We start from the raw sequence: 15,064 nt of genomic DNA, 5'->3' as shown, positions 1-15,064 counted from the left end.
GCTGCAGTGAGCTGAGATTCATCACTGAACTCCAGCCTGGGCTCAAAGCGAGACTCTGTCAATCAATCAATCAGTCACTGTCTTGTCTGGGCCTAAATTTCTCTAGAACACAATGGAAGTGGGAAAGTGGAAGAAGGTGGAAGTAACCCACACCTGGGAGCCCTGAACCCTGCTGGTGGCAGGTGGCTCTCGTGTCCTCACCAGGTTGCCCTGCAATCACATGCTGCATCCTTTTTCCTGAACCTGCCCCACGTGCCCCACCACGCAGCCACTCCGAGGGCTCCTTCAACGGCGGCAGCCCTGTCACTCACGTGTTCCAAAAGTGCTTCCCCTGTGCCCTGACAGCCTCGCCATGTGTCCCATCATGCCCCACGCGCTCCCACTGTGCGCCCCACCTCGCACCCGTGCCGCATCATGCTCTGCGTGCTCGTTAGGTGCCCCATCATTTCCCGCACGCTCCCGTTACGTACCCAGCCTCGCGCCCCTGCAAGTGCCCCATCATGCTCTCTGTCGCTCCAGTTAGGTGCCCCATCATGCCCCGCGCACTCCAATTACGTGCCCCACCTAAACCCCCACGTCCGTGCCCCATCATGCCCCGCACGCTATGGTTACATGCCCCGCCTCGCGCTCCCGCACGTGCCCCATCATGCTCTGCGCGCTCCCATTACGTGCCGCCACCTCACGCCCCTGCACGTGCCCGACGTGCCCTGCGTGGTCCCGTTACGTGTCCCATCATGTTTCGTGCGCTCCCATTACGGGCCACACCTCGCACCTCACCGTGTGGCCTCTGTAGTTCCACAGCTCTCGAGGGCCAGGGCCGTTGGCAGCAGCTGGAACAAAACGATGAGTGCCTCCTCGTGGCCCCAGAATGGAATGCCGCCGTCGGTAGGGGTCTGCCGGGCATAAAGGGGCCTTCGGAACCCCACCAGAGTCACAGCCAGGGAGGGCAGCGGGGCGCACCAGGCTGAAGGCTCACGCCACAGGGAGGGCAGCTAGGACATGGGGGGAAGCGCCTTAAACCAGGGAGTCCTGGAAGGGGACGACGCCCCCAGCCAGGTGAGGGCCGGGACGCTTCGGGGACGTCGACGCTGAGGGGGGGCCGGGTGGGTCTGCGGCTCTGAGGCCTGGCTTTCATTCTCCATCAGTCCCTGTACGAGCGGTTAAGTCAGAGGATGCTGGACATCTCGGGGGACCGGGGCGTGCTGAAGGACGTCATCCGAGAAGGAGCTGGAGACCTGGTGGCGCCTGATGCTTCAGTGCTAGGTACGCCCTGGGGCGGTTTGTCCGCAGGATCCATGTCATCGCACTCTGCTGGGAAGAGAGAGGCCACATTTTCAAAAAGCATTTAATGGGGTTGGAAATGCTTTATTTGAAGTGGATTTTTGTTTTTTGTTTTTGAAACAGGGTCTTGCTCAGTTGCCCAGGCTGGAGTGCAGTGGTGCGATCATAGCTCACTGCAGCCTCCACCTCCTGGGCTCAAGTGATTCTCCTGCCTCAGCCTCCCAAATAAGGGATTTACAGGCGCGATCCACCATGCCGGCTAATTTTTAATATTTTTGTAGATATGGGAGACTCTCTATGTTGCCCAGGCTGGTCTCAGACTCCTGGACCCAAGTGATCCTCCCACCTCAGCCTCCCCAGTAGCTGGGATTACAAGCATGAGCCGCTGCTTCCGGCCTGAATTAGTTTTTTTAAGAGGAAAGCTAGGGACCCCATGTCCCCTTTGCGTGATGCTTCCACAAAGCTCTTGAACCTCTGAGCCAAAGGGCCGGCACCCAAAATGCAGAGAGAAGATTTATTCCTGTACCTCAGGGTGTCGGGCAGCTTAAGCTAATCTGATCACATTGTTCTGTGTGATAATGAGAGACTCGATATTATGGAGGCGTGGGTGTTTTGGGTCCATTTTCCTTACATTCTTTCTTCTATCCTAGTGAAATACTCGGGATACCTGGAACACATGGACAGACCCTTCGATTCTAATTACTTTAGGAAAACTCCTCGGCTAATGAAACTTGGAGAGGGTAAGTTCAGAGTGGGAGCTGGAGAAGAAGGAATTGTTTAGGGGCGAGATGAGGCACGATGCCTCATGCTGGGAAGACTGCTCAGAGCGCAGGTTCTTTGAGTTGGCTTTGCTGAGGCTGGGTTTTGGTAAAACAGCCATGTTCTCTCCCCTTGAGACCTAGGCATTTGGGAGATGGCTTAACAGGCAAGGTATAATCTTTGCACTCTGACTTAACTAACCACTGGGAATGTTTCTTTGTTCATTTATTAAGTAAAACTCATTCGAATACTTACTTCCCCCAATACGTGGTGAAAAGAGAGGATGTACTCAGAAGATTAGAACATTTCCACCCTTAAGGACCTCACAATGTAGTGGAGGAGACTGACCTGCACTCAGCTCACTTGGTAGAATCGGATGAGTGCCTGGGAGGTGAAAGCAGTGTTGTGGGTGTGCTTAATGAAGGCATGATTAATTCTAGCTGGGAGGTTCGGGGAAGGCTTCCTGGAAGTGGGGGCATTTGAACTGAGCCCGGAAGTTTGAATAAAATTTCTATCACTAGAAGCTGGGCACAGGCTCAGGAGGAAGACATTGCAGGAAGAGGGAACTTTGTGAGGGAGACATGGAGGCCAGAGTACTGCTGACTTAGAGGGGGAAGAAACGGATAGCATTGGGCAGGATACTGAGCAAGCTTCACCCACCTTCTTTGTCCCTTCTTACAGATATTACACTGTGGGGCATGGAGCTGGGCCTTCTGAGCATGCGGAGAGGAGAGCTGGCCAGGTTTCTGTTCAAACCAAACTACGCCTATGGAACGCTGGGCTGCCCTCCCTTGATCCCCCCAAACACCACTGTCCTGTTCGAGATTGAGCTGCTTGACTTCCTAGACTCTGCTGAGTCGGACAAGTTTTGTGCTCTCTCAGCTGTAAGTTCCAGAGCACAGAGGTCAGCACTTTATAGAGAGATGAATAGGTTGGTGTTTTTGGTAATTCTTCTAGATAGCCTGCCCTGAGGCTGATCGTCTGCTCCAGGGTCCCCCCGCAGCTCCTGTGTGGTGGTGGCAGAGTTCCTCTGCTTCCTAGTCTGTGTTTGTCTTAGTAATGGCTCTCATGTGTAGATAAATGTGCTGGGCAAGGTAAGGCTGTGAGTTTAAGGATTAGTGGTTTGAACTGATTTTCCAGTCACCCTTTGCCTAGTTCTCCCTGTGAGACAGTGAACACTTGCTTTTCATCATTGTTTGGTTTCCAGCAAGGCAGGCATTGGTAGCTCATAACTAGGGTGACTGAATAATTGATTGTCCAGCCCAGCACAGGTGAGAGTAAAAGGGGCTGTTCACTGGAGGGGTTACCCATGACATCGGGTTTAAACTGAGACAGTCCCAGGCAAACTGGGATGTATGGCCACTGTCCTCACCACTTAAGTCTTGCCTCCTCTTTGTAGCCTTTCACTTAACCCTGTCCCGTAGATGCAGGGCTTCTGACCCCATCAGCAGTCACAGGCACTGTCTTTATCATGCTGTCTCACACTGACTCCATCTGTGGCCTTAGAGGTGGTCCATGCCAGGGTTTATGTCTTCACATGGAATCTCCCCAGCTAAACTGTCAGCACTCCAAGTGAGGGAGCTCACCCTTTCCCATCCTTCAGAGATGCGAGTTTCTTGCAGATGCCTGGTCCCACCTGTGGTGAACTCATTTAAGATCTGGGGGGTGGGGCCGGGACCAAAGAAGCTCTATGGGTGACTCTGAAGATGGCCAGGGCAGAGCTTCACGACCATAAAGACCACCAGGGCCCTGAGCAAACCAAGACCTGTTCAGTGCTTGGTGGCCAAATAGTGGTTTTGAGCACTGACTTCTGTGCTTGGCAAGTTCCGTCAGTTTTTGATTCCATGGGACACTGCTTCCTCAGAGAACATCGGAGAAGACTGAAGACGTAGACTTCCTTCTGGCTCTAGGGTGTAAAATGGGACCGGTTATAACACTGGTGTGGCTTCTGTCAGATTCAGAGGTGACTCCAACACAGAAGGCTGTAAACAGAAGTGCATGATCTGAAAAAAGAAGAGCTCACAGCTGTAGTAACACTTCCTTTCTTTCAATTACTATTTTTTTAAATGGAGACATGTTCTCACTGTGTTGACCAGGCTGGTCTCGAACTCCTGGGCTCACGTGTACTAACACTTCCATTGTGGCATTACGGCTTTTAGTTTCCTTGCTGAGTATTCTTGTCTCTGGTCCTCAGGAGCAGCAAGACCAATTTCCACTTCAGAAGGTCCTGAAAGTGGCAGCTACAGAACGGGAGTTTGGCAACTACCTTTTCCGCCAGAATCGTTTCTATGATGCCAAAGTGAGATATAAAAGGGTAAGAATGCTTTGAAAGTTAAGTGTAAGTTTAGATCCTGAAAACTTCCTTGTTTAAAAAACACAGGTTTTTTGTTTTGTTTTTGCTCTGTCGACCACGCAATCTTGGCTCACTGCAAGCTCCGCCTCCCGGACTCATGCCATTCTCCTGCCTCAGCTTCCCGAGTAGCTGGGACTACAGGCACCTGCCACTTCACCCGGCTAATTTTTTTTGTATTTTTAGTACAGACAGGGTTTCACCGTGTTAGCCAGGATGGTCTCAATCTCCTGACCTCATGATCCGCCCACCTCGGCCTTCCAAAGTGCTGGGATTACAGGCGTGAGCTACCGCGCCTGGCAAAAAACACAGATTTTTGTCTTTCTCCCTACTTTCCATGAGCAGCCATTAAGAAAAATCTCATTTAAAAAAACCCTCATGCCAGGCTGAGGCAGGTAGATCACTTGAGGTCAGGAGTTTGAGACCAGCCTGGCCAACATGGTGAAACCCCGTCTCTACTAAAAATAAAAAATTAGCTGGGCGTGGTGGTGGGTGCCTGTAATCCCAGCTACTCGGGAGCCTGAAGCAGTAGAATCACTTGCACCAGGGAGGTGGAGGTTGCAGTGAGTTGAGATTGTGCCATTGCATTCCAGCCTGGGCAAGAAGAGCGAAAAAACTCCCATCTCAAAAAAAAAAAAAAAAAAATCCTCATGCCAAAGGGATAAGGGAGAGGGGACTCACAGCGGGATAAGGGCTGAAGAGGGGACTCACGGGGGGATAAGGGCTGGAGAGGGGACTCACGGGATTGGGAGGCACCTGGGAATGTTCTGTGTTTTGATGTGGTTCTTGGGTACATGGGTGTGTTCAGGTTGTGAAAAACATTTGCCTCTGTCTACGTACTTGAACTAGAAGTGTTTAGAATTTCCATCTCACTGCTCTAAAACAATTCAGTTTATTAACTTATAAAAATTCTCATCCCAGTGCTTATTAGGTCCTCCATCAACCGATTTCTCCACCCCTTTGCCATCATCATTTCATGTCCCTGACATTTGGCGATTCTAGCCTGAGGCAATTCCAGCGTCATCAAGCCTCCTGTTGTGATTTTGCTTCTTGTGTAGGTTATGCTGAGCTATTTTCTGTTTCCTTCGTAATTTTATTCATTCAGCAAACATGGCTGGACACAGTGGCTCATGCTTGTAATCCCAGCACTTTGGGAGGCTGAGGCGAGTGGATAGCTTGAGGTCAGGAGTTTGAGACCAGCCTGGGCAACATGGCGAAACCCCGTCTCTACTAAAAATACAAAAATTTGCTGGCATGGTGGTGGGTGCCTGTAATCCCAGCCACTCGGGAGGCTGAAGCAGGAGAATCACTTGAACCAGGAGGCGGAGGTTGCAATGAGCCAAGATCGCGCCACTGCACTCCAGCCTGGGCAACAGGGCAAGATTCTGTCTCAAAAAATAAACACCACACATGCATGCACTGTCCCTGGAATATACTCACATAGGCCAAATGTTGCCGACCCTGTCACCCAATATCTATTCCCCCTCCTCCTAACAGAACCTCCCATTTCACTCAAAGCAGCAGTGTACTATTTAAAAAACTACATCTTCCCAGCTTCCTATGAGCTTAGGGTGTCCCTGTAACAAGGGTCTAGCCAAGGAGACATAAAGGGAAACCTCTGGAGGGCCTTCTGGAAAGCTCTTAACGTAACACAAGCACCAGACTCTTCTCCCCTCCCTCCTTCCCACCCAGGTGACCCCACAATGCATGGCCAGGGGGGAATCTCCCTGGGGCCTGCCACACAGCTGTTGTCCTGGGGCTGCCCTATAATGCTAGTTTGTGGATTTCCTGTTTTTTTCTCAACTTACTCCTTTGTTTTAACAGAGTATGTTGATGTATGTATAAAATATTCTTGGTTTTTAAATACATATTTGTCTAGAGTTGGTATTAAAAAGTCTTTTGGCTGGGCACGGTGGCTCATGCCTGTAATCCCAGCACTTTGGGAGGCCGAGGCGGGTGGATCACCTGAGGTCAGGAGTTCAAGACCAGCCTGGCCAACATGGTGAAACCCTGTCTCTACTAAAAATACAAAAATTAGCTGGGCATGGTCGTGGGTGCCCATAGTCCCAGCTACTTGGGAGGCTGAGGCAGGAGAATTGCTTGAACCTGGGAGGTAGAGGTTGCAGTGAGCCAAGACGGCATAATTGCACTGCAGCCAGGGGAGTAAGAGTGAAACTCCATCTCAAAAAAAAAAGGTCTTGTTAGTTCTGAGCTCAAAGCTGACAACAACAACAACAAAATCTTATTACTACTTAGATTCCTATTCCTTTCTATGTGACCTATTTTTTCTTCTGTAGAGACGAAGATCGTTTCCCCCCAGCATTCCTAAATTTTACGGTGATGTGCCTCTGTGTGTGTGTATCTTTTCATTCAGGAAACTTTTCCTCCACTCTGGGAGACTTTCTTGAGTTATTTCTTTGAAAATTTACTCTTGTTCCCTCTGCCCTCTTTTTCTGGAACTCCTATTATCAGACTTGCTGCACTGAGCTTCTGCCTTTCCCTCCCCGCTCCCCACCTAGCTTCCATCTGTTCTCCTGTTTGTGTCACGTATGGAAGGTTTCCTTGACTTTTTGCCACCTCTTCTGATGAATTTTTCATTTAAAATTGGGGGGCCAGGCACAGTGGCTCACACCTATAATCTCCGCACTTCGGGAGTCCAAGGTGGGAGGATCGCTTGAAGCCAGGAGTTAAAGATCAGTCTGGGCACCATAGCAAGATCTCATCTCTACAAAAAATAAATTTTAGAAAATTGAAGGGCTATTTGTTCTTCCCCTCCCTAGCATTCTGTTCTCGTTTCATGCGTATATTATTTTATATATTTAGACTGTCGATTATAATTTAATCTCATTCTTTTTCTGTTTGGTTTTTCTACATATTGGGGACTGTGTCCTTTTGCACTAAGTTTGTCAATGACCTAAAGATGGTTTATTTCTCACTCATGTAAAAGGCTAGAGTAGAGGCATGCAAGCTAGGGCCAGTTGGTGACTCTGCTCCAGATATTTTCAGATACCCAGCTCTCATTTCTAGGGTGAGACTCTGGCCTTGTAGTCCAGGATGAGGGTCTCTGAGTTCTAGTAGCAGAAGGGAAGAAAGGCTGGAGGCATGTACAGCTCTGTTAAGGAAGGTCCTTGTCATATGCTTCTACTGAATTATGTTTTCCAGAACCTGTTCTCCAGGCCTTGCCTAGCTGCAAAGAAGGCTAGCAAATATCTAAATTCTGGTTGTACTTGTTCCTGGCCAAAAAAAAAAAAAGTCCTATTACTATGAAGGAAGGGAGGACAGCTGCTGGGAGGCAGGAGGCTACCTCCTTCACGGAGGCTTTCCTCAAATGCCTGGTGATCTTTAACCACTAAGATTTAAAAGAGACATCACAAAGCTGATTGAGAACTCCAGGTGCTTGGTGGGGCAGGTTGCAGTGTGGTCAGAGAGCCTGCACACATCAGAATTATGTAGGTGTTTCCTCAGGGTCCACTGAGTCCTCCTCTTTCTGCCCCATGTACGTGCCGAGGGAGTGGCATTCTGGGAGCCAAGCTGGGCAGCAGGACAGAGGTTCTCACTGTCTAGTATTGAGATTCCCTTTCATAGCCCCTTACCAGTATACCACCTTCCTGCTGTCTGCTCCAGCCTGCCCCCAAGTCAAAGGCCTCTTTGGTTCCATCTTCCCAGAAAGGAGACCTCGTGATTGCTGAGGCCATCTGGACACATAGGGGCAGTGGACAGGCTGGGGAACATTTGACCTGACCTCCTTTATTCAGCCCCACCAGATAGCTCTAGTTCCTGGTTCCATCAGTTCCTAGGTCTCTCCAGGCTCTGAGGGGCAGACCAGTCCCTTTTACATTGGCACCACTCTGCCAAATCAGTCATCACATTGCCACCCACCCTGATCCTTTGGGTTTATTGGTCCTTTTCCTGTCCTTTGCTCGTGTTGGAGTACTACCTGTCATAGTCCCTTACGGTTGGAGAAAGTAGGGATGTGTGTGGAGCCTGCCTTGCTGAGCTAGAGGTTTTGCACGTCTTTTCCTAGTGGAAAGTTTCTCAGTCTTTGGAGCAGCGGACTGACATTGTCAGCACCACTGTGTCTCCACCTTTTGCTCAGCATTGTCTGGGTCACACAAGAAGTATTGGGTTTCCTGCTTTCAAGGGATTTGAATCTAGTTAGGGAGTTAAATGCAGCTCCAACAGCTAACCAATACCTATGGTCTGAATGTTTGTGTCTCCCCAAAATGTGTATGTTGAAACCTAATCATCCATGTGATATTAAGAGGTGAGGCCTCTGGGAGATGATGAAGTCATGAAGATGAAACCCTCATGAATGGAGTTGGTGGCCTTATAAAAGAGATCCCTGAGAGCTGTCTTGTGCCTTCCACCATAAACTCTCGGCAGGAAAAAAGATGAGCAAAGGTATGGAAGTGATCAGAACCTATTCAGGCCACAGTTGGTAGATTCCTAGTCAGAAACATAGGTTACATCTAAGGAATCATAGGTGATAGGAGGCAGCCAGATTCAGGAAGACATTCAAATATGTGTGGATGGATTTGGACTTGATGAAGTGGATGGCAGGGAACCACTGAGGAAGAGTGTGTTGATAAAAGTCATATTCGGGGAAGAGGCAGTAGTTGTGCTGGAGCTCGTGAAAACTCAAAATTTCAACTGTAAAATTTTCAGGAGTTGTGTGCCCTGGTTAATGTCACTTTGGTAGCTTGAAATCAGCTCTGGGAGGAATATTTACAGCATAGGAATAGGCAAATGCTACAAACAGGGCTCCGCCTCCCCCGAGAGCTGGCTATTAAACATGTACCAGCACACCACTGTGTGCAGGACATGTCAAATGACAAACTTCATTTTAATCAGGATCTGTTTCATGTTAGGCATTGTGCTGGGTGTGCTGCGGCTAAACCCCTTAACAGGATCCAGGAATGTGTTAAAGCAGCTGTGAGTTGTGCAAATAGAAGAAAAAGCTCTGGAAGTACTCCCACAAAATGGATGGTTAGACTTGATGACGTTGTATATGATGAAGTTGTATATATAAGAGATCAAGGAAACAGAAGAATGGAATTACTTGAAACTTCCTGGTCTGGCCAGGCGCAGTGGCTCACGCTTGTAATCCCAGCACTTTGGGAGGCCGAGGTGGGCTGATCACGAGGTCAGGAGATCGAGACCACGGTGAAACCCCTTCTCTACTAAAAATACAAAAAAATTAGCCGGGCATGGTGGCGGGCGCCTGTAGTCCCAGCTACTCGGAGAGGCTGAGGCAGGAGAATGGCGTGAACCCGGGAGGTGGAGCTTGCAGTAAGCCGAAATTGCGCCACTGCACTCCAGCCTGGGCAACAGAGCGAGACTCCGTCTCAAAAAAAAAAAAAAAAGAAACTTCCTGGTCTGAGAAAAAAAATTTAAACCAAGGAATAACTGGGAAAGAAATGTGTTACTTTCGATTTTGATTACTCATGGGAATGAGCAGGTAAGCAGGGCCTGTAGCTAACAATTTGCTTCATGATTTCATTTGGGTATGAGAGCAAGGTTCAGGCGTGAGGTTCCAGCTGGTGATGTGAACGGGAGCTGAATCCATTCAGAAGGTGTGAAGACAGTTGATGAGAATTTGCCTGGTGAATGCCCAGAGTTTAGAGATGGAAGGGAAGACCAAGGAAGGCTCATGACTTTCTGCCTGTGCTGCCATCTCCTGACACATTTTCCAGTTCTTCCGTGTTCTTTTTTTGTTGTTTTTTTGGTTTTTTTTGAGACAGAGTCTCTATCACTCAGGCTGGAGTGTACTGGCACCATCTCGGCCTCACTACAACCTCCGCCTCCCGAGTTCAAGGGATTCTCCTGCCTCAGCCTCCCAAGTAGCTGGGATTACAAGCACCTGCCACCACATCCAGCTCATTTTTTGTATTTTTAGTAGAGACGGGGTTTCCATGTTGGCCAGGCTGATCGAACTCCTGACCTCAGGTGATCCACCCACCTCGGTCTCCCAAAGTGCTGGGATTCCAGGTGTGAGCCATCATGTCCTTCCAGTTCTTCCATTCTACTTACACCTTCCAAATGGAGTCCCAGGAAGTGCAGGCTCTGCCTTCATCCATTTTTTTGTTTTACTATTTTTTTTCTTGTTGTTGAGATATGATTCACATACCATAAAATGTGTGCTTTTAAAGTGTACAATTCAGTGGTTTTTAGTATATTCACAAAGTTGTGCAGCCATTGCCACTATCTAATTCCGGAACATTTTCCTCACCCCGAAATGAAACTCACAATTCTTTGGCCCCAGATAGCCTCTGTTCTCCTTTGTTTCTATGGATTTGCCTATTCGGGACATTTTGTGTAACTAGAATTGTCAAATATGTGTCATTTTGTGGCTGGCTTGTTTCACTTAGCATGTTTTTGAGGTTTATCCATGTTGTAGCTTGTACAAACCTCATTCTTTTTTTTGTTTTTTGTTTTTTATGAGACAGAGTCTCTGTTGCCCAGACTGGAGTGCAGTGGCGTGATCTTGGCTCACTGCAACCTCTGCCTCCCAGGTTCAAGCGATTCTCCTGCCTCCCAAGCAGCTGGGATTACAGGCACCCGCCACCACACCCAGCTAATTTTTGTATTTTTAGTAGAGACAGGGTGTCACCATGTTGGTCAGGCTGGTCTTGAACTTCTGACCTCAGGTGATCCACCCACCTCACCCTCCCAAAGTGCTGGGATTACAGGCATGAGCCACTGCACCCAGACCCTCATTCTTTTGTAAGGCTACTTTTCCGTTGGATGGCTCTGCTGCTTTTTGTCCATTCATCAGTTGGACATGTGGGTTGTTTCCACTTTGTGATTATTATGACTGATGCAGTGAGCATTTATGTACAAGTTCTCGTGTGAACACATTTTCAGTTTTCTTGGGTATGTGCCTAGGAGTGCAATTGCTGGATTGTGCGGGAACTGTCAAAATTTTTGAGGAACTGCCAAACTGTTTTCTACAGCAGCTGTACCATCTTACATTCCCACTAGTAATGTGCGAAGCTTCTAATTTCTCCACATCTTCACCAACACTTATTTTATATTTTTAAAGTTAGGCATCCTAGCGGATGTGAAGTGGTATCTCACTGTGGTTTTCATTTGCATTTCCCTGATGACTAATGACATTGGACATATTTTCATGCATTTAATGACTCTTTGTCTATCTTCTTTGGAAAAATGTCTATTCAGAGTCTATGCATATCTGAAAGTTGGGTCATTTGTCTTTGTATTGAGGAGTAAATGTTGTTGATGTGCTCTGGATACTACATCCTTAACAAATATAGGATTCACAAATGCTCTATGCTGTTCTGTGGGCTGTCTCTTCACTTTCTTGGTGGTGTCCTTTGAAACACAAAAGTTTTACATTTTGATGAAGTCTAAGTCTTTGCTTATTTGTGCTTTTGGTGTTATATCTAAGAAACCATTTTCTAATCTAGGGTCACAAAAATTTACACCTATGTGTACTTCTAAAGTCTGATAGTTTTTTAAAAAAATATATGAAATGCTTCATGAATTTGTATGTCATCTTTGCACAGGGGCCATGCCGATCTTCTCCCTGTCTTTCCAATTTTTAGTATGTGTGCTGCCGAAGCAAGCGCAGAGTCTTAAGAGTTTTAACTCCTACTTTTAGGGCTATGCTCCACTTTAGTTAATTTTTGCATCCAGTGTAAGGTAGACATTTTTTTGCATGTTGATAGCCTCTCATCCCAGCACTGTTTGTTGAAAATAGTTCTTCTCTCCCATTGAATGGTCTGGACACCCTTATTGAAAATCAGTTGACTATAGATATATAAATCTATTTCTGGATTCTGTGTTCAATTTCATTGATCTACATGTCTGTCCTTAGGCTGGTGCTACACTGGCGTAATTACTGTAGCTTTAGGAAGTTTCGTGTTTTTTATTTTTTGTCTTTTAGTAAGTTTTGAAATTGGGAAATATGAGTTCTCCAGCTTTGTCCTTTCTCAAGAGTATTTTGGCTATTCAGGGCCCTTTGAATTTCCATGTGACTCTTTTTTTTTTTTTTTGAGATGGAGTCTTGCACTGTCACCTAGGCTGGAGCGCAGTGGTGTGATCTCAGTTCACCACAACCTCCGCCTCTCATGTTCAAGTGATTCTCCTGCCTCAGCCTCCCATGTAGCTGGAATTACAGGCACCTGCCACCACACCCAGCTGATTTCGTATTTTTAGTAGAGATGGGGTTTCGTCATGTTGGCCAGGCAGGTCTCGAACTCCTGACCTCAGATGATCTGCCCACCTCGGCCTCCCAAAGTGCTGGGATTACAGGCATGAGCCACTGTGCCTGGCCACCATATGAATTATCTAATCAACTTGTCTGTGTCTACAAAAAAGGCTGTTGAAATTTTGGTAGGGTTGCATGAATATGTTGACCAGTTAGGGAAATGTTACCATCTTAATATTAAGTCTTCCAATTAATGAACATGAGATATTTTTCCATTTTATTTGAATCATCTTTAATTTCTTTCAATAACATTTTATAGTTTTCAGTGTGCAAGTCTTTCACTTGTTTTAAGTTTATTGCTACTTACTGTATTCTTTTTGATGCTATTGTAAATGGAGTTGTTTTCTTCATTTCATTTTTGGTTAGTTCGTTGCTAGAGCATAGAAATATACCTGACTTTTGGCCGGGCGTGGTGGCTCACGCCTGTAATCCCAACACTTTGGAAGGCCAAGGCGAGTGGATCACGAGGTCAGGAGATCGAGACCATCCTGGCCAAAAATGGTCATACTAAAATATGAAAAAATTAGCCGGGCATGGTGGTGCGCACCTGTAGTCCCAGCTACTCAGAAGGCGGAGGTTGCAGTGAGCTGAGGTCACTCCAGCTTGGTGACAGAACAAGACTCCATCTGAAAAAAGAAGAAAAAGGAAATATACCTGACTTTTTATGTTGATCTTGTGTCTTGCAACCTATAACAGCTGATTTTTAGCCCTGATAGTTTTTGTGTGTGGATTATTTAGGGTTTTGTACATAAGACTGTTACTCCTCTTGACCATCTGTCTTCCCTCTTCACAGGCCCTGTTGCTTCTGTGCCAGCGATCAGCACCCCCTGAAGAGCAGCACCTGGTGGAGGCCGCCAAGCTTCCTGTTCTCCTGAACCTGTCCTTTACATACCTGAAGCTAGACCGACCCACCATAGCCCTGCGCTATGGAGAGCAGGCTTTGATCATTGACCAAAAGAATGCCAAGGCCCTCTTCAGGTGTGGACAGGTGAGTTGGAAGCCAGTGACTTGGGAATAAACACCCAGGAAAAGGTAGTAGCAGTGCTCAACTCAGCTACTGCAAAAATGCTTTTTTTTTTTTTTTTTTTTTTTTTGAGACAGAGTTTCGCTCTTGTTGCCCAGGCTGGAGTGCAGTGGCGCAAATTCAGCTCGCTGCAACCTCCGCTTCCTGGCTTCAAGCAATTTTCCTGCCTCAGCCTTTCAAGTAGCTGAGATTACAGGCATGCGCCATCACACCCAGCTAATTTTTGTATTTTTAGTAGAGATGGGGTTTTGCCGTGTTGGCCAGGCTGGTCTGGAACCCCTGACCTCAGTTGATCCGCCCACCTTGGCCTCCCAAAGTGCTGGGATTACAGGCATGAGCCACTGTGCCCAGCCAAATGGTATCTTTTCTAACTGTGCTTTTAAAGTTCTCTCCTTGGGACAGGCTTGTCTTCTCCTGACTGAGTATCAAAAGGCCCGGGATTTTCTAGTTCGAGCCCAGAAGGAGCAACCCTTCAATCACGACATCAATAACGAGCTGAAGAAACTGGCTAGGTGAGCTGTGTTTGCAGGAGCATGAAGAGAGATGGGTGGGGTTGCGACTCTGGTCTGTCCACCTGGGTAAAGGACAGTCTGGCAGTGTTGCCCAGAGTGTTAGGAGGCAGCCCCCTCTACAGCTGGGTTTCTGAAGTGCTTGGCGGTGCACTGCACCAGCAGTTCCCAGCAAGCAGGTGGGACAGACTGCCAGACTATACATCTCCATCATCACCCACCTTTCTGTTCCCCCTACCGCAAATAAGCACCCCCTAGAGAGGCAGGAGGGTGTCACTCTTTTTTTTTTTTTTTTTTTTTTTTTTTTTTTTTTTTTTTTTGAGACGGAGTCTCGCTCTGTCGCCCAGGCTGGAGTGCAGTGGCGCGATCTCGGCTCACTGCAAGCTCCGCCTCCCAGGTTCACGCCATTCTCCTGCCTCAGCCTCTCCGAGTAGCTGGGACTACAGGCGCCCACCACCACGCCCGGCTAATTTTTTGTATATTTAGTAGAGACGGGGTTTCACCATGTTAACCAGGATGGTCTCGATCTCCTGACCTCGTGATCCGCCCGCCTCGGCCTCCCAAAGTGCTGGGATTACAGGCTTGAGCCACCGTGCCCGGCCTTTTTTTTTTTTTTTTTGAGATGGAGTCCCTCTCTGTCACCTAGGCTATAGTGCAGTGGCGTGATCTCGGCTCACTGCAACCTCCGCGTCCCGAGTTCAAGCGATTCTCCTGTCTCAGCCTCCCAGGTAGCTGGGATTACAGGCATGTACCACCACATCTGGCTAATTTTTTTTGTATTTTTAGTTGAGACAGGGTTTCAGCGCGTTGACCAGGCTAGTCTCAAACTCCTGACCTCAGGTGATCCCCCCACCTCCTCCTTCCAAAGTGCTGGGATTACAGGCACAAGCCACCGCAACCGGTCCTGGTGT

General features: G+C 47.8%; 2 protein-coding genes and 1 non-coding gene across 10 annotated transcripts in view; 1 reads left to right on the top strand and 2 right to left on the bottom strand.

Moving 5' to 3' along the window:
• The window catches only part of TRIM50 (tripartite motif containing 50), a 61,901-nt gene that overhangs the window by 14,831 nt on the left and 32,006 nt on the right, over positions 1-15,064 (bottom strand). For 2 of the 4 annotated variants that reach the window (XM_055292888.1, XM_055292889.1), the window contains exon 1: positions 471-653. The exons of 1 other annotated variant lie outside the window; for it this stretch is intronic. The gene's annotated coding sequence lies outside the window, so the exon portion shown is untranslated. Of the gene's footprint in view, positions 1-311; positions 335-470; positions 654-15,064 lie in introns of those variants that run through there. One more of the 4 variants, XM_063646391.1, reaches the window with a different exon arrangement.
• Positions 732-15,064, top strand: part of FKBP6 (FKBP prolyl isomerase family member 6 (inactive)) — a 31,347-nt gene continuing 17,014 nt past the window's right edge. Inside the window, exons 1-7 of one of the 5 annotated variants that reach the window (XM_055292906.1) lie at positions 732-885; positions 1,146-1,263; positions 1,932-2,021; positions 2,722-2,924; positions 4,235-4,354; positions 13,414-13,608; positions 14,047-14,156. In XM_055292906.1, coding sequence (XP_055148881.1) covers positions 844-885; positions 1,146-1,263; positions 1,932-2,021; positions 2,722-2,924; positions 4,235-4,354; positions 13,414-13,608; positions 14,047-14,156 — 878 coding nt within the window. In that variant the 5' untranslated portion in view covers positions 732-843. Of the gene's footprint in view, positions 1,057-1,145; positions 1,264-1,931; positions 2,022-2,721; positions 2,925-4,234; positions 4,355-13,413; positions 13,609-14,029; positions 14,157-15,064 lie in introns of all 5 variants that reach the window. The other 4 variants (XM_055292905.1, XR_008660088.2, XM_055292908.1 and 1 more) reach the window with 4 other exon arrangements.
• LOC129490833 (U6 spliceosomal RNA) lies at positions 11,872-11,979 on the bottom strand. Its single transcript, XR_008660325.1, has one exon. It is a non-coding gene; the product is annotated as a U6 spliceosomal RNA (small nuclear RNA).

Source organism: Symphalangus syndactylus, chromosome 9, assembly GCF_028878055.3.
Source record: "Symphalangus syndactylus isolate Jambi chromosome 9, NHGRI_mSymSyn1-v2.1_pri, whole genome shotgun sequence".
Lineage (NCBI taxonomy): Eukaryota > Metazoa > Chordata > Mammalia > Primates > Hylobatidae > Symphalangus > Symphalangus syndactylus.
Note: the sequence above shows the minus strand (reverse complement) of the source record. Positions and strands in the feature narration are given on the sequence as shown.